The 19517-nt window shown below is 38.3% G+C and overlaps 2 protein-coding genes across 2 annotated transcripts; both read right to left on the bottom strand.

Moving 5' to 3' along the window:
- Positions 1–2149: 2149 nt before the first annotated feature.
- On the bottom strand, positions 2150–4965 carry LOC135467072 (acid phosphatase type 7-like). Its single transcript, XM_064744832.1, has 2 exons — positions 3828–4965; positions 2150–3038 (listed from the first exon to the last, which is right to left on the bottom strand). The coding sequence occupies exons 1-2, from the start codon at positions 4963–4965 to the stop codon at positions 2860–2862; spliced, it is 1317 nt and encodes a 438-aa protein (XP_064600902.1). The 3' UTR covers positions 2150–2859.
- A 1396-nt stretch (positions 4966–6361) lies between these two features.
- Positions 6362–19442, bottom strand: LOC135466332 (putative pre-mRNA-splicing factor ATP-dependent RNA helicase PRP1). The gene is made up of 13 exons (XM_064743766.1): positions 19304–19442; positions 16063–16166; positions 15523–15671; positions 14255–14445; positions 13448–13649; positions 12623–12799; positions 11978–12232; positions 11023–11281; positions 10281–10472; positions 9752–9874; positions 9080–9270; positions 8146–8315; positions 6362–7499 (listed from the first exon to the last, which is right to left on the bottom strand). The coding sequence occupies exons 1-13, from the start codon at positions 19354–19356 to the stop codon at positions 7379–7381; spliced, it is 2187 nt and encodes a 728-aa protein (XP_064599836.1). The 5' UTR covers positions 19357–19442; the 3' UTR covers positions 6362–7378.
- Positions 19443–19517: the final 75 nt, after the last annotated feature.

Below are 19517 nucleotides of genomic sequence, written 5' to 3' on the forward strand. Positions count from 1 at the left end.
AAAATCTGGTACTGCATTATACTGACCTCTACATGGTGTATGTGAGGAGTTTGTCCCCTTAACATTATTGTATTTAGGAAAGGAAGTAAAACTGATTATCCCTGATTAAAGCTGTAAATTATGATGAAAATGCTGCTGTAAATTTTTTCCATTCGTTGATAGAGAAATGTTGGAAGTTTCTTATTCTGTGGAGCAGTATTGTTCTTTGAAGGTGCTCTGAAGAGTCTTTGTCCAATTCTGAATGCCTGACTGTATGTTCTGGACCAGGTTTTGTTGCTAAGATGACGCACTAGTCTTTAGAGGGTTGGCTGTGTATTACAGAATTCTTTGTCCTTCAGCCACCAGCGATAACCAAAGCATAAGTAAGGGTGTACATAGTGTGGACAAGTCTTGCCACATTGTTATATTGTTTAAGGGCATTCACCTTGCTGTAGATAGCAGACAGGTATCTGATTATTGTTGTCAATTGATGAACAGAACTATTGAGTGCATGTGCACCAAAAGATATTTTTATACTGAAGTTTTGTTTGTCTGGTGTGTATGATGATGGCATTGTAATTGAATTGCACCAGTTTGTACATTTTATGCAGACACATATATATGTATATATATATTTTACATGTATAATATGTGGATATTTTCCTGTACATAAAGAGTCCCGAAAGGGTGTATAAAGCAATTTGGCATTCATTTACCACTACCAGTTTAAAGTGTTTTTTTAACAGTGTTTTGTGTCTTTGTTAATGCAAAGATAGATTACATTTATTTAAGACTGTGTTAACATGTATATATTTTTGTTAAACGTTAGATTAGGTTTATGTGTAAATTGTGTTTATCATTAAAAGGGTTCTTTATGTTCACTTTAGTTGCATTAAAAAGATTGACATTGTGTTTTTGTAGTCTGCATTACTTCTGGAAGCCTGGTGGAATGTTTTAATGAAAATTAAATCTGTAAAATCCAACAAGTAAGGACAGACTGATGTTTCCCTTTATCTGTTTTTGTGGCATTTGCTAAAAGCTTTCAGTCATTTCACTGTACGTTAATCACTGTTTCAGACTGAAGTACCGGTACATGTACTCATGTATTATGAATTTCTGTTAAGTTTTATCTTCATGTAATATACTGTAATCAAAACATGCTTGTTAAGTGCTGAAGGAAGGGTTTAAACCAAAATGAATGAATTAATTTATTCAGATGTATGGTGGTGCTTCTTAAACTCGCCTGTATAAAGTACAGTACAGTGAGAGTTTATGTCATGTGTGTGTCAGATTCCATGTTAAGGACTTTGAACTGAAGTTTTGCAAACAGGTAAGCTCTTTGGTAGCCTTACTATCAAATTCAAGTTTCTAGGGTACTGGCTAAATTAGCTTATAACAGCCTAAATGTGTCACCAGAAGACCCTTTGCTTGCAATAAACCATGTATTATAAGCAGGTAAAGCCTAATGTGTTTTATTCAATTGGACACCGGATGATTAATTTGGCCATCTGACAAGCATTTTGGTAAACTGCTCATGGGAAACAGCCTTGAAGCATATGTTGCCAGTAATGTAAATAAAAATGCATCACTGGGTCCTTAAAAAGGCAACTTGGTGTATCTAGGTTAAAGGGATACAGAATCAACTCTAATTGGCTGACAGTGGAGACAGTGGGGTTTCTCGCGTTAAATCTTGCAGCCTTGGTCACGCTTGAATAAATGTCCTGTACTAAAATTCAGCTGAGCCAAGGCATAGCCTGAACTTGCCTATCTCTCACACCAGCCAATCAGAATTAATTCTGTATCCCTTTACAGCTTCCTCATTGTGCTTCCACCAATTATGTCTCAGTAACACGCCACATGCCACTTTACCCTGGGCACTGCTGTTTCCACCACCCTAAAAACTGAGTACCATAGCATATATGAAATATTCGTGAATATGGTTTGTTCAAAAAACAAACGGGACAAAACGTGGTGATTTCCCTCGGCTGTGCAGAGTTTATCCCTGCCAGTAAATCAAAAACTCAGTTCACATATGAATACACCAGAAGATACAAGTATGACAAATCAGGCAAAACAGTTGTATTGAATGGACATATCTGTGTAAGTGTGGAGCTCTTCAAAGTTAAACTGTCGCATACAACTAATGTATTCTACTCAATGTAATGTGGCCTCTTCCCAAATGGAAATTCCGTAGGCTTGAAGAATTACCTTTAATTCTTTACAATGATCATGATATATCTATTTGTGAAACTTTCGTGTCAACATGAAAATCTTCTTTATCTTATTCTTTTTTTTATTATGTGGTCATGTTCATTATATTGATAAACCAGTAGTTGGTTTAAGAAGTTGATTTATTTATTTGAATTTTTGAGCCGTACTCATGAATATTTCACTTATACAACTGCCGCCAGCATTATGGTGGGAGGAAACCGGGCAGAACCCGGGGGAAAACCACTACCATCTGCAGGTTGCTGGCTGAGGAGTTGATGTAGAGCTGTAAAGATGCTGTATTTGCAAGTTTATGAATCTTTCATTGGCACTCTGTGGCAATTTATTACATCACTGATAGTTACATGTTCCTCAAGCAAGACATTTCTGTATGCCAGTCATTTGTTATGTGTCATGTTATGATGTGGCATTGTCCTGCCAACTTGCTGGCTGCCCACAACTTTTTGGTGAGTTAGGATGCGATCTGTAAATCACTTTTAAGTGGAGCTAAGTTGCTAACCCTCTAAACCAATGTACCCATGACTGGCATAAAACCTGTTCAAAAGGGTGTTTCTTGTTAGCTAATAGTAGATACATAACTGGATATCAGCATCAATGCATGTGGTACAATTTTCTTTCTTTAAAAATGAATACCTTTCTTTGTGACAGAGTCTAATCCTTTGTTATTGAAAATATATCCATGGGTGTGAGGTCCCTACTGCGGATGTACTGAAACTGCAGGGCCACAGGTGTAGGTTGTACCAGTAGAAAACCATTATCCCAACCTGGATAAAAGTTTGCCCTCCATTCAACATCAGGCTGGAAGCTGGGGTCATTAGGCTCTGGGTTGCCTTCAGGGGGGTGAAACAAATTGAAATGTAGATTAATGATTTGGGAAGTAATCCAACTTTGTGGAAACCTAATTAGGCCAAATGTTGTCTTCATCAATATAAATGTTGTACATGACACACAAGTCACATGTACCATGCTCTTTCTCCAACTTGTACAACAATGCAGATTTCCTATTCACAAAAATTTCCAAAAATCCTATTCCAAGTTTAGCTCATCATAGACAAAAAGAAATAATCGATCATGTACAGTCAATGTCCAGAATTTCTTCTATGCATGCACTGCATCTGACAAAGTACCATGCATGTAGAATTCAGCCAATGGGATACTATGCTTCTGAACAAGAAAGAAAACCGTTTAATACAATTGTCGGGTTCAGATAACAAAAACCCATACACTATATTGGCCACCAAAAATTGTCCATAAAAAATTCATTTCGTAAGGCAAATAAAAGTCATAAAACATTACAGTGCACACTGAGATTTTCCTAGTAGGATAAAATTCTACCTTCCACACAGACCTTAAAACAGGTAAGAGGAATTGAGCTTTAGAATTAGTAACTGATGACTGGCTGGTGTGAGATACCGGCAAATCCAGGTTATTTAATGCCCGATCTGAATTTTAGGTATTGTACATTTATTCAAGCATGACTGAGGCTGCAATACTTGACCCAGGAAACCCTATATTCACTGTCGGCCAATCAGCATCGATTCTGTATTCCTAAAAGTTTAAAATTTTGGCTCAAATATTGTGTTTACAAAGTAAACAGTTTCTCATTGGCTGCCACCCACCTGCTTCTCCGTCGACAATGTAGATTGGAGCCTGTGGGTTATGGTAGTCCCTCCGTATCACCCGCTCTCTGTAGACAGGATAGGTTCTCTCGTAGCTGTGATCATGACCACACAGGTACACATCCACTCTCTGCTGGTACAACAAATCTTCCAGGTAGGACCTGAAAACTGGGGCGTCGTAGACACACCTGTGCTCAGCAACCAGGGAGGTACAGTACAATGGGCGGTGACCAAACACGATAATCCACGGTACACTGTCACGGTTCCTGTTGGCCTGAATCAGGTCTTGTTGCATAAAGGCAAACTGGGCGGAGCTCTGGTTAAAGCTGTGCTCCGTGGAGAAGGACAGGAAGTGGATGCCCATGTAGTCAAAGGAGAACCAGAAAGGGGACTCGGAGTCGCTGGATTTGTACGGCATTGGCAACCAGTTACGATATGCGGCAAAGTCGTACTGAGACTCGTGGTTTCCAGGAGCCGTCATGTATGGAACCCAGGAAGTAAATTTCTCTATTTGCTTCATGTACTCCACCCAGATGTAGGAGTTGTTGTGATTTCTTTTCCCGAAGTTATCCGCATAGCTGATGTCGCCGGCATGGACAACCATCTTGATCAATCCGCTTTCTGCAAACTGCTCTAAGGCCGTGATGGTGTCGGAGCCATTGGTGGACCCCAGGTCTGCTATCAGGGCAATGTTACCCCTCTGTGTCTGGCTGACCCCTGGGGTCTGGAGCTGTATGCTGTACACAGGGCTCCAACCATAGTTACTGTCTCCACACTGGTAGTTCACTTGGGTATACCCATCTGGTTGAATGGGCAGCTCAGCTACCACACTGTTCAAGGTCATATTAAACATTCCAGCAGTGTAGGTGTAAGCCTCTCCTCTGGCGGTGTGGTTAAAGTTGGTTGAAGAGGTGCCATACTTACACCAGGGATTGAACTTTGTATTATCGGGTCCATGGGGGACAGGGTTTAGCCAGGTATACCGCACAAACCCCTCACCCCACAAGGCAACATGGACTCCCTCCACAGGATTAGAAATTTTCTCCCTTTGAGTTCCCTTTGTTGACAAATCTTTAGTAAATACTGCGTCCACTAACCCCAGAGCCAGTACCATGAAACATACACTTATCTTTACCATTTTGACTACAATTGAGCTGTCGTTCAGTTATTTCCTCACAGATCCCTTACACCGTAATACACTTCCTAAAAAGCATGTACCTCTTCGCTAATACAAATAGCTAATAATTCAAATATCTTAAATATGTCATCTAAACACAACACATACCTGGTCTTCCTTTCAACCTATTTCATAAATGATTAGATATATTTTACAAATCACAGCACTGTTTTGGGATACCTGTTGTACATTGCCCCTTGACATTGGCAGCTTATCTGATGTCATAAACGAGAATAACTGCGTATCCACAAAGTGCAAAGTGTTATCAATGAGGATAACAAAACTGATCAATGTTGGTGAAACTGATTAGCCCCAGGAGCATATCTTTACCTAAATCTATTCAGACATGTACCTGTTTTTTTGTCTTCACACAGCTCAGATATAATTGTACAAACAGATTTAAACTGGCTTCATGACTTACTTGCTTTTCTTCTTAAAAGATAACACTTGTAGATAGCAGCATATATGGATCATGCACATTTCATTTTGCTTTATATTTTTTTAAAAATAAAATACATTATGGCATCTGTGCTTTATAATTCACCTCTGGCCTTCATGTTAGTTTATGTACACTGGAATAGCGAAAGATCTGTACACCTTAACTTCCGCCAATATTGTTCTTTATAAGTGAGTCTCTGTATTATGTATATATTATACTGGTGAATAAAAAAAAAACCTCAACCAATCAATCAATAGCAAAGTTCAATGCTTGGCTTTAATTATTTTCTATTGATTTTTGTTCCATGCCATACTAAAGATTTCTCACTGAAATGTTTGCAGTCAGTTTTATGTGAAGCCTGGGGTAGGGAAACAACCTTTGGCAGGCTTATACTGAAGAACTACCCCAACTGTAAAAGATCAGTGGTCTTGGGATAGTGGAAGACTGCATTAACAGCACAATAAGCACTGTCTACTGCTTATTGCCATCAAGGTCTCATTAAGTGACAGCAGATGAATCTACAAAGTCCCTGAACAATGTTGGGATTGAACCCACGCCAAGTAGTCAGGTGTTTAACACTGAAGCGCTGTGTCATATTCCATGTCATGCTGAAAAAGATGTATTTCATGAATGCTAAATACCATATATATTTTTTTACATGTCCAATAGCGTCAGTTGACATAAACATACACACACCGTATTGGTGGAAAACAAACGATGTTCACTGAACTGAGGACTGTACAGCCACACTAGCATGGTCGACTGCTTCTGGTCTCCAATATCCCACAATCAGTAAAAACGGGGAGAATCCCTGTCCAAGTGCTAAAGATGAGTCAAATCATTTGTAACTGGACTCATTAGAACAGGTAAGACTTGGTCTATGCAAGAAACAAAACAGATGTCAAAAAATTGAACTAGTTTTGATGATGGAATGGCAATCACCTATGCAAGATCACCAGATTTATTGTGAAAATAGAGGCATGTACAGTGTGTATGTGACGCAAGCCGCCCACATCATGCAGGTTGACAAAGGTGTAACAATATTGTACTTAACTACACTGTATCAAAGATTGTACAAATATTCCAGCAAAGTATTCACAGACATGAAAAAGATGTATGACAGACACAGTGCTATTGTGTTACACCATTGCACATTTTGTTAATAAATATAACAGGACTCCTATTTAATCCATTGCTGAAGTGCTTCAAGGGGCGCTTGCCATGGGAGTTTCACTCCTCCATGATCTAACAAGATACAAAGATTCCACAAAACTTCACAAAGCTCACTCCTAATTCATGCAAATCACTTTTCTAAAATATACACTGGTAATGACTGGGCACATTTTTTTGAAATATATGAGAATAATTTAGTATAACTGTAGGTAAGGTAATGTTTAGTCATTCCGTATAAATTCCAGTCACTAAATGCATCGGTCGCCATAAAATATCTTGAATCTCCCACAGCAAGATGCACACGACCCACAGTTGGTGACATGATGGGAGGGATGCATGGTCTGATGGTTTGATCTGGCAGAGAATGGAAAAGTTGCTTTCAGGAATCATGGACTGTCCTTAAACGAAGAACCAACAGCACTTTTCAGACTAACCCTGACAATTCAGTATGGGTAATAAGAGGCATATTGCATACAAGAGGGCCAAAACACCAAGCAGAAAAGCTCAGCTGTGGTAACACAGAGCAGTGATCAACAAATGTAGTCAGTGCTTAACTGTAGTACACTACTTACAAACTCTGCAAGACTAACACACTTTACACAAGTTCTGTGGATTTCAAAGTCACTGTAAGGAAATCTGGTATTTTCCCCTGCCTCATTTCAGTCTCAGTTTCTGGTCCTATAAAATAGCATGTGGTTTGTATATGTCTGCTACAAGCAAATGTTCATATCCCTAACTACATGTAACTGGTCACTTGGCTCATCAGAAGCCCTCCTGGTACTGTCTCGTTTCAAACTTGGCGATGATCCGCTCAAGCTGTCTCCTGGCCTCGCACATCGGGAAGTTTCCCATGTCATAGTACTGGGGAGCTATCTTAATCAACCTAAAACAGATCATAAGCAAGTTAATGAGTGACATAATCGTATCATGCTGTAATGGACAAAGTGCATAGGCAATATGTGCTATCTTTGGTGATATATTGTGAAATATATAACTTAATAACAAAACCAGTAATAATATTAAAAATCAGTATATGCCAATACTGTTAAATCCTGAACTGTCCACGCTAAATAAACAGAGCCCGTTTTCATCAGGTTTTATCAATTTATCAGACCTGCTCTTACAACATTCTCGCCCGCACAACATAGCTTACACACACAAAAGGAAACAAGAAGACTTACTTCTGATCATTTTAAGAACAATTTGCAAAGATACAACTTCATCTACAATTCAAATACAAAATCTACAATTTACTTTCTGAACTGTTTTCGTATACTTACAATTGTAAGATTATTAAGAATGACTTACAAAGAAATATTAAGAATCTACTATGTGAATTTATTTGCACAAACTAACAAATTTAAAAGTTGTACTTTAATGTTGCCATACTTAATGTTTATATGGACCGGAGTCTGAGTCGCCCAACAATAATATTGTGCAGATAGTCTGATTTACTTAGGGAAAAATGTTCACAATGAGAACATCTGCGTGAAAGAATTTTATATCTCAAATACATGTGCGAGGCTTACCACTCTGGTTTTATGTCTGTGACTGTGCGGATGTAGTTCTTGGTGGTCAGCACAAACTCATTGTATAGGACCCACTCGGGTTTGTGGTCAAGGCATGTGGAGGGATGGAGCTGAACAACCTGGTTATCCTTCACGGTCAGGTAATGACCAGTCCTTTCAAGGTGAGCAATCTAACCAGCAAAGGTAGGCATGGAATTAACTACGTCCAATGAAAACTTTTGACAAAAAAGTAACATTTTCCAAATATCAGCAATTTCACAGTGAATGGAAAAAAGTATTACCAAAATGACGACTTAAATAGCAACAAAGTTTCGATTATGAAATCCAAGAAAAATGTAATTTCAGACAATTCTGTATGAAATAAATTTGTCTGACAACTTGAGGGTATGATATACTAAATGGCAGTGAAAATTGAAGTACAAACTTTTATGTTACATATATTTTAGACATTGTATTTTCCAACTCACCCATCTGTACTTGAAATACAACAAAACAAATGCTTAGAACACAGGAAATACAAATATAAATTACACAGAAATGTCTGACGAATTATTCCTATGTTTAATGGTGTTCAGTAGATGAAATGAATCTATTAATAAGCTTATCGTACATGTTTTACTCTATACCACATAGCCATTTCAGAAACAGTTTGTTTCTACAGCCATGGCTACATGTTTTAATATTGGCTTATGTGTAACCCAGCAGATATAAACACATCCACAAGGCTTTCAAGTAAGCCCAATACCGGTCCTGTAAGTTTTGCCAAACAATGATAGACCTATGAAGATCAACCCACTAAAATAATTATGAAAAAAAAAATATGCTTTCTTTATACAGCTTGGTTTGGAAGAGTGAATTTTCAAGTATACATGTAAAATTCTGTTCGTTTGAGAAGAACTACCGAGTAAATTGAGAACTCTTGGTTTTTGTTTACCTGCATGAAGAATCCAGACACCAAAGCTTTACGAATGTTGATGTAGTAGTCTCTACTAGTGAAGTCTGTGCTGGACCGCCGAAGGTTGAACCGGTCCATGATACGCGCCAGCTGCTGTCGGACATTGTCTGCACTCTTCAGCGATCGGTAGTTGACAAAGTTGTCATAGCACCACTGGGGATCTTCATGGTCTGAAAGACGAGACAGAAATATATGAAATTGTGTCATAAAACAAGCTTCTAACATCTGAAGCTTGTTTTATAGATAAACAGCGTTGACAGGAAATCTAAAACATGTCCACAGTCATGATGGTCTACTGTATAAGTGATGAAGTATTCAGCACAGAATGAAAGACCAATTAAACCTACATCTTGGAATTGGTTTATATACAATACTCAACCTCAAATATATATACAAAGCTGTATGTATAATAGTGGCACATACTAGCAATCCTATGTCCGTTCATTCACAAACACCTAAACAGCTGAAACGTATGACTTCAGTCATAACCATGTTCTTGTTTTACAAAAACATAACTTAACCGAGAAAGCCAAAGTCTTTATCGAATACCTATTTGAAAGTAGAAGCCTAAAGCCAACTGAATTTTTTTCTTATTTCAAAAACCTTTCATTCATCTGCTGTTATTCTGAAGTCATGAATACATGTACATACTCTGTTTGAAGGCGTGGTAGACATTCAGTAGAGTCAGATGGTCACCGTCAATGTGTGCAAACCTCATCTTAGCCTCGTCTGCTGCTTTCTTTGCTTCCGTAGGTCGGACAAAACACTGTGGGACTAAACAGGTTTGGATAGGAGCCAAGCATGCCCCATCCCCATCGCCATTAGTCTCAAATGACAAACTAAAACAAAGCCAGTGTGTTAGATAGGGCACCCCAAACTTGCAGATATGCTTCGCTATGCACTGCTCAGCACGGTAGTAAATTCCTTTCCAATACTTCATATAAATATGTTGATGTGTTTTATGTTTCACACAATGTTGATATTTTAGTGTCCTTATGCCTAGGTTTTATGGGATGCCCTATCCATTATTTTGAAATGCAGATTTACATAAAAAAATCACTCAAAGTTTTGCTAAAGCATAATGCACTCATAAATGCGCTCAGAAGAAAAATAATTCTTATCTGCTGCTTAAATTTAAAAATCTGAAACCAGGTAAATCACACCAGATTTACATTTATACCTGACAGCATGGCAGTAATGGAGAGGATCTCATTAGAGCAGTTGAAGTCACAGCTGGCTATGACCATCTTGGCTAACTGCGGGTCCAATGGAAACTCTGCCATCATGGAGCCCAGCTCAGTCAGCTCTCCATCATCATCAAGAGCAGCCACATAGTTCAGCAGCTCCAGCGCCCTCATCAACGTCTCGGGGGCTGAAACATATTAGGGTTCATCTTCATATTTACTTAACTGGAGCTTTACTCATCACTCACAACTATTTTATTTGTAAGATTTGTTTATTAACTTCATTATTATTTAATGCCATACTGAACAATTTTTACTTACATATGGACAGCCTGTTACAGGAGTAGAGGAAACAGGAGCATCTGCATGCATTTACACACATATACACACAGATTTTCACACATATTACCTACCATTTGCTGATTCTAAATTGTGACTCCAGAAACAGTAACATAAGTGCAGTCAACCACTCAGTGTCACTAAGACCCCATGAACAATGAGAGCTGGGGAATCTAAAAATTCTCTGTCCAAGGTCAGGTTTGAACCCCCACCCCAGAGATTGCACATGAAGCACTTTAACAACCACTAGATAATGGTCCTCTCCCCTAGGGCTATTATAGCTACTTCATACAAAGTTTTGAAGAATACGTAAACTATGCTCGAGGTACAGAGATAAAACCCTGTGTTGTGTAGGCATTAAAAGACTTAACCAAAGTGCAAAAGGAAGAGTTTTATTACCTGGAGGGTCCATGAAGTCAAAGTGAACGAGATCATCAATACCCAGTTTCTTCAGCTGTAGGACCACAGAGCCGAGGTTGGACCTGAGAATCTCTGGGTAGGTATTATCCTGCATCTCTTGTTTGTAGGCTTTCTCTGTGTACAGACGGAAACACTTGCCAGGCCGTGTACGCCCAGCTCTGCCAGCCCTCTGCTGGGCACTGGCCTTGCTGATGGCTGTCACCAGCAATGATTCCACTCTGATACGAGGGTTGTATACCTGTACACATACAGATAACGGCATACATAAGCCAAGGCCAAAAATAATACTGTGTGTCCTAACTACATTTAATGATTACTAAATAAAAACTGTACACAAAGCATTAACCTGTAGAAATAGTATTTCACTAAAACGCATGAAAATACACAAATTTATACCCCAAAAAACAAGGACAACTACTTTCACACAGAGCAACAGAAAGAGCACAATTGGTGACTTACTACTGCAGAGCACCAATACATCATTGAAGTTTATGATTTTACTAACACAAGATAGACAATCTCAAAATGAATTTTCTTTAAATCCCAATAAACAAACAAATCTATGATTTCATGATATTTTTTAACACAGTTAAATATAGCCCTAAAGCCAGATCTAGTAACCTAGCCCTATACGGATTTGTCGCAGCCTTAATCTAAAGACACACCTACTCACATTCCAACCTCACTGGTCAGAGTCATTTCAACACAAATAATTGAAAGAGCCAGGGCAATGTCAGAAGCTCTTCGTAGATAAACGTCTACAAAGTTACAACCAGCTTATGTAGTAATGTACTGTTTATAACACGACTCCATTGTGATGATCTGAGGTAGAAATATTAGACGTTTAAATGTTGCCAGGTGTTCCCCAATCAGCTAATGGACTGGCAGTACATGGGCTCACGCTTTAGACAGATTGTAAACAACCCTTGCTTACTTTTTGTTTAGCAAAGCCTGGATCAATCACAAACACAACACCATCAATTGTTAGTGATGTTTCTGCAATGTTGGTAGAGACCACCACCTTCCTGCCAACAGCCCCGTTAGCTTTCTTTGGAGGGGGTGGCTCGAAGATCCTCTGCTGTAAATTTGGCGGTAAGGTGGAATAAAGAGGTATACACTTCATATCTCCTACATCAGGCCCCAAGTTATCTACTTCCCTCTGAATTCTTTTACAGGCCTCATCTATCTCCTGTAAAAAGATATCATTGAATTGTTACTTTTTACAAATAAACATACTGCAAAGCGGAACAAATAAAAATATGTACTTTGTGCATCAGTAAACGGATATTGTCACTACAGCAAAAAATATATTAAGCTAGCTACTATGTCTGCTTTAATGTATACAGTAAACAAAAACTGATGTTGACAGCTATCACTCTACTGAACATTTCCTTATGCAGACTGGTCATATATATATTTTCAAATGCTGGTTTATATTTTCTTACTCCACTACGGTAATATAAAGTTTGAGGACCACATTTGTTTGTAACCATTTAATTAAAGTAATCTTTTTGCAAAACTTGTAGGAGAAAACCATGCCCAGGTAAAAACTAAATGACCCAGGTGAGAAGAAACTGACCTCTTGACCAGTGAGGAAGAGCAGTATATCACCCTCCCCCTCCTCACACATGTGTATTTGTATGACTGTCCTAATAGCTGCCTCCAGGTAGTCTCGCTCTGGCTCAGGTGTGTAAAAGATCTCCACGGGGTGAGTCCTACCAGGCACGCTCATCAGAGGGGCATGATCGAAGTAGTTCTAGAAACACATGAACATTGGTACTGTTAACATATTGAAGACAGGTGATTACTGTTTGTGTGAGAAAGACGAAACTTGGATATTTTAAAGTATCTCTATAGACTATGATATCATGACTTTGCTATGATATTTCCACAGCGAAAGAAGCAGACTATTAACAGTGTGATTTAGGATTCAGACTCCTATCCAATCTTGTATGAAATTACTGGTATTAACCAAGAATACATCTCTTGGATAACTAGTTTTCTTACAATATCACACTGATGAACTGACCTGCCACAAAACCTAAACTGTACAGATACAGACTTTGCATTACAGTGAAGAAACAGTATTTATCGCAAAATAAAGTCAGAATAACACTTGTGCACCATTTATTTTAGGATTCATAGCATCAAACTGTAATATTTCATATATATGAGGTCTGCATTCGTAATGGAGTAAACTTAACATAGCCTTGGGGGCAAAAACAGATAACTTCACCTAATGCCTGACAAGCTTGATCCAAGAGTTGAAGAGGAATTTTAAGCAGGATGATTTCTGAAGAAGGTTACCAAAATTTATGCTCTTGGAATGCTTTCAAGAACATGGGGCAATACTAGCATGACTTCTCCCAGCTCAACACAAAAGATCTCTGCTTTGGATAATCACCTGGAATTTGCCGGCATCCAATGTGGCACTCATGATTATGATTTTGAGGTCTGACCGCTGCTTGGCGACCTCCTTCAGGAGCCCCATGAGGATATCTGTAGCTAGAGTACGCTCGTGAGCTTCATCCAACATCACCACACCATATGCCTCCAGCAAAGGATCGGACATGGCCTCTCTTAACAACATACCATCTGTCATATATCTGTAACGTGCAAATGGCAGTTTAAATGAAGGGCAATTACAGATCTGCTATGTCATCATGGATAAGTTTTCCTGTTTTAAGTAAGAGACTGCTCATGCTATCAAACCCTTCAGTTCAAATGTAGAACAAATTACATATTGGTTCAAAGGACTTTTGTAAAAAGTAGTCCAAAACATAGGCTGGTACATTCTTGATCTAAAATGGTAGTCTTATTTCCACACTATTGGAAGTAAGATTTTGAAAAGAATGTTGAGATTTGATCCACTGTATAATGTAGAAGAGCAATATTTTTGGATGAGGGCACGAGTATTTTCTTTTCCGAAGAACCAGTTACGGATCATTCTGAATTATCCATCAAAACCATGCATTTGACCAATCGTGATCTATACAGTTTAAAGCTAAATGAACTGAAATGCTCCAAATTCTGTGATGTGATCGTTTTACTGAGAATGGAATGAGAAGGGACGTCGCTGCAACAAGTGATGGTGGTGATATCGGGCATGTGGGATCCATTAATTACAGTACAAAGTTAGCATTATTGTGCTAAGCACATCTTTTAGAGCATGAAAATACAGCACACACATTTCGGAATTCTTTCAACTTACTTGAGGATGGTTTTTGAGGAAGTGCAATCTTCAAATCGGATACTGTAACCCACTTCCTGTCCTAACCCCACATCCATTTCTTCTGACACTCTCTGAGCTACAGACATGGCTGCCACCCTACGGGGTTGGGTACAGGCTACCCCTTTCTTGGTAAACTTTGTCTTAACCCACTCCAAACACCATTGTGGGATCTGTCCAGGAAAACAATATAGGATTACAAACAGCACAATATATCTAAAATATTACTTTCTGTGCTGTGTTTTTCTAATATGATATCCAGGGCCTAATCTAGCCCTTCTCAGCATCCGAATACGCTGCCATTCCCTTGAAGTGCCCTTTGCGCCAAAAAAAAAAAAATTAAAAAAATTAAAAAAAAAAACAAAACAAAACAGCAAGAATTCATTATAAGATTTATTATATCTACTTAGTCGCTGGGCTTGGGGTAGCCATTCACCACATTAGTTTTAGCGAATATAATTTCTGTGTGGCAAAAGCAAATTGCCATCCCTTTGCCAGAGTGGCGAAAGCAATGAATGCCTTTCAGTTGTTTAGGTTTAAAGTTCGGAAATGTACTCAAAATTAATGTTGGATCCGGCATCAAGAAGGAATATTTGACTTCAGTGTGCAAGAAGTTGGTTCTTCGGGCTACGTACGTGTTGTGGTATGCATGTGGGGTGGAGGTCAACCGGATGAACCAAGGCCCTTAAAAATTTATGAGAATCGAAATATTCAACAATGAGGTGCCCTTCACCCCCTGCACTTCTGAAGCCAGATCATGCCCTGATATCACCCTGCCTTCTGAACAGACCTTAACACACCTTTGTAAGAACAATAGCACTCCTAAATGAAGTTAGTCATGTATGAAATTTTGGGTCATCTTCAGTAACTTTTACTCTGATAGACTTCAGCTATAAAGGTATATGTAAATTTATGAGTTTCAGGTAACATCAAGGGATCAAAATTGTTACTTTTCCTTTGACAATTGGTCCCATCAGTTTCAGGTCTGTCAACCTTGGTTGTATTTTTTGTTTTTTCTTAAATTTACTGTATTTTGTCATCAATGTTAGAGTGTCTTCAAACTGTACACAATAAGTCAAAAACAAATTTTTGAAGATTTCATCACCATGGAAAATATGGAAAATAAAGAAAATAAAAATTCAGTTGATTCTAACCCAGTATTAAGCATTTATAACACTTATTTCAATAAACTACTTTGCCTTAGAGCTGTGTTTTTTTTTTTTGTACATGTTCTTGAGTCAATGTTTTACCTGTGTCGTTTTACCAGAACCAGTCTCACCGACTAGCACCAGTGTCTGATGATTATTGACTGTATCCACAAACTTATCTTTGTACTCCCAAACAGGGAGGGTCATTCGCTTTCTCAACAGTTCATAATACCTGGGGGTGTACGGCAACCCTGAAAGCATCAAAAACACTATTACTGCCTAGGAATGAACCAATATACTGACTATATAAGAATATAAATAACTTATTTTTTGCACGAATTAAGACATATCAGTGACATTGCATTTAACCTAAATGACCTAAAAACTAGACCACCACCAATTTTTGAAGACAAATGTCACATTACTTCTGGTTTTAAAATTGGCGTTTTCCTAGTAGGATAACATCTTATCTTCCAAACACCTCTCACAGCACCTTTCTAAAATCTATGGAACTCCCAAGATCTGAAAAAATGAGGAACTTAGTCATGGATGAAATTTTAGGTCATTTAGGGTTATATATTTATTTGTTGTTTAAAGCCATCCTCAAAGATGCTTTCTTTACAATAAATAGATATAGTTTACCTGAATATGGGTTTAACTGAAGCTGTGGTCTAGGAATGTTGAACTCTTCAAAAATGGACTTAGGCTTGTCAGTCTTCGGACGCTCTGAATTTTCTCCAGTGTCCCTGCAAAAGAAGAACAGGTGGGAGAATCTGTTCTAAAAAGGGAACCGCTAATTGTCCTTGGAACTATCTCGTTAAAATCTGCAAGACACAATTTTTCAGAGTAGTTTTACTCATTAACAACCCAGCAAGATGTTCCATGCCACATGGTACCAGTTTTTCTTTGAATGACCATCTATTCTCTGATGCATCTGATCAGCACAGTTCCAACTGAAAATACATTTGAAATGTACCCATTATGCTACTTTATCCGACCCTATGGAAGTTTAAGGCTCTCAGTGGAGTAGTCTGAATTTTCTGACTAGAACTGACAGTTGATATTGTGATAAGCTCAACAGCATTCCGCAGTTCTACATGTAGTCAAAAGCCGCTCTATTGAGAATGATTAAGAGTTCATTGACCAGTGCATTGGGAAAAAATTAGCGAATGCTATAAATATGGCTGTTCAACATCTGGTCATAGGTCCTGCCATTTGCAAAAGTAGTGATGAACAGATTGCGGCGCAAATAAGCACTCCAAATACAACTAGCTGGCCGAATCAATCTCATACAACCTCCCCTTCCAACAACCCATGCAATTTTGTAATGGTAATCCAATAAAGTATCTGTTTCTCATGAAAAAGCCTCCAGACTAGTCTGTCGACAGTGATTTAAGGCAGCCGCCATTTGCTTCCTTGCTTTAAAGGACTTCGGAACTGACTTTATTTCAGATAAAAATATGATACTGTAAAGAACTAATTTCCCAACAATTCAACAATGCATTGCAAAAATGAGACTGTAGATAAGCAAAGAAAATTTACAGATGACTGTCACATGGCAACCAATTTGCGGATTTTGGGTAATTCTTGTCAAGCAATGCAGCTGGGAAAGCTACAGAGAGAAACAGCCCAAAACACGTTGCACTGAAGGTAAGGAATATTTACCACTGTTCACATGCATAATAAATCTTCCCTAGCATAAGTCAATGTCAGGCGCATGTTTCTACAAATTAACTAACCTCTTCTCAGGTTGGCCTAACCAAAAATAATCCAAGACAATAACACAAACTGTCGAAAAAGGACAATTCCAGGGTCTACTGTGCAGCAGCCACCTTCTCTATAACTCATGAACTACGATAGTATAGGCTGGGAAAATGTGACCATTTTTCATAATTCTGACTGTGCGCTCACGATTATACAGAAACACCAGTGTCGAAAGTCTAGCATTAACCAATCATGTGACGTTACAGGGATTCATAGAAGTCGTCTGGACCAGCCAATATTCAGTCCGTCAACTGAATAAAAAAAACTCAATAACTGGTAATATGTATTCAATTTGAGGTTGTTTTTTGAAAGAAATATTCAAAATTTTACGTAAAGTTTGAAACTCAATCTAAACATATCCAAAGTTTCGCAAAGCAACCTCTTCGCATTACGAGTTATCTCCCTTTTAGTTATCTTTATGATCTTCTACAGTTGATTAGACTTAAGAAGGTAATTGTTGGAAGTGCAGGGGTGTATGAACATGTACATGTACATCCATAAGAATGCCTTGTCCAGTGTATCTCCTCACCGACTTCTAAATGCCACTTAAGCAAGTGTATGAACATGACAAAAAGTAAGCTTCCTTGGTCTCTACCAAATTGGTCCTCACAAATAATTTGACCTACTTCAGTTTCTGATTGTTCTGTTTTTGACATTAGTGTAGTGCAAGTGACTGCAGTCTGATTGATTTCCTCTCCCTGACGTCAGGTGGCACCTCCTCCTTTTAAGCAAGCATGCAGTTTGCATCCAGGGTTCATTTTCAGGAGTCTGAAGTTTGATAAATGGCTTATAGCAGTGAAATCAAAACCTTAATTGCCAGATAACAACATTAATCATTCGCTATGAAAGACTGAACATAGAGCTGTGTGCCAGGCAGGACTTCAGGCCGTTGAGATCCAGCTGTATTCGTCATGGACAAGTGCAAATTCATTGATACCTAAGTGGTACTATACTTTATCTCTCTAAATCTCTATTTAAAGATAATTATCTATACTCCATGGAGTAATTCAGTATTTGTGGGTCGCTCTAAAGCAGCGAAATCAAAGAAACAAAAATACTCAATTTTAGAATCTCAAACGGTCGGTTGAAACAAAAAAAAAATCGACTTTAGTTGAAAGGAAAACGTAATTTTGCCCACAGAACATGGAAAAATTACGTCTATGAGCACCTGCATTATTCGTAGTTATTGTTATCTGACTGGTCAAAATAAGCTGGTGACACCGGTGTTTCGTAAGCGCCCTAGAACTGCTGCAGCCCGTTAGGCTGAAGTTGTAAGGACTACGGTTATATTCACTTGTTGACTTCCACATGAATTCTGACATCATTTTTTCCCCACCGTCATGTGCTTTTACTGATTTTTCATTGGTTAAAATTGAATGAGGAGATGTTCAGTTTGCAAACAAATAAAAACAGATTAAGTAAGACATTTATCATTCTAGATTGTGTCATTGTCATTTATATGACATTGTTGCACTGTATAATTCGCAATTTAGACTTTTTTGAAAGGATTTACTTAACTTGTTGTGCAACGCTCTGGATCTGAACTTCCAAGAGACAGTATGTTGGGTCCTTAGCCAGTTGCTTATACCACTACACCACTCAATTTGATGTGCTAGAACATGGTTATTAGAGGCCCTTAAGACAGATGAACATGTTAACAGTCGAATGCGCATATGCATGTGTCACATGCCTTTGTCACGTGAACCATATCTGAAAAGGGTCTCCTCCATATTTGGCCAGCATCATTAAGCGAAGCATGAATGAATTAACGTAAGTAGTGACGTAGAAAGTTATATGTAAATATAACCTTAGTCTTTACAACAGCCCGTTACTCTTACCACAATATCTGCAGTAAGTGTAAGTTCTAATCAGAAAATACAATTCTACACACTACATGTTTAATACACCACGTCCATGAAAAAAATATGTATATTTTCGAAAATAAAATCAGTCTTGTGTAACTTCAACATTTTGTCACTAAATAAGATAACAATGTGTCAATATAAACAATCGCTCATTTGCTCCTGTGAAAGCTGTGCGGGGGTTGTACAATGATGCAACAACAACAACAACACGAAACTATAAAACCTATAACAGAATGAATTATAATCATGTATACCTTTGTCGTTTACTTGAATACGCATCTCCAACATCAATACGTCGTTTTGACATTGTGACCGTTTATCACAGTTCAATAATTCACCCAAATATTGAACTATGGCTTCTTCTATTTTTTCTTCCCTTGTGCGGGAAATGGCGATGGATGAAACACCTTGATCCCAAGGAGATTTCCTGTTTGTGTTTCGAGAATGTAATACGTAAACACAAGGGAA

Source organism: Liolophura sinensis, chromosome 6 (assembly GCF_032854445.1).
Source record: "Liolophura sinensis isolate JHLJ2023 chromosome 6, CUHK_Ljap_v2, whole genome shotgun sequence".
Taxonomy (NCBI): domain Eukaryota; kingdom Metazoa; phylum Mollusca; class Polyplacophora; order Chitonida; family Chitonidae; genus Liolophura; species Liolophura sinensis.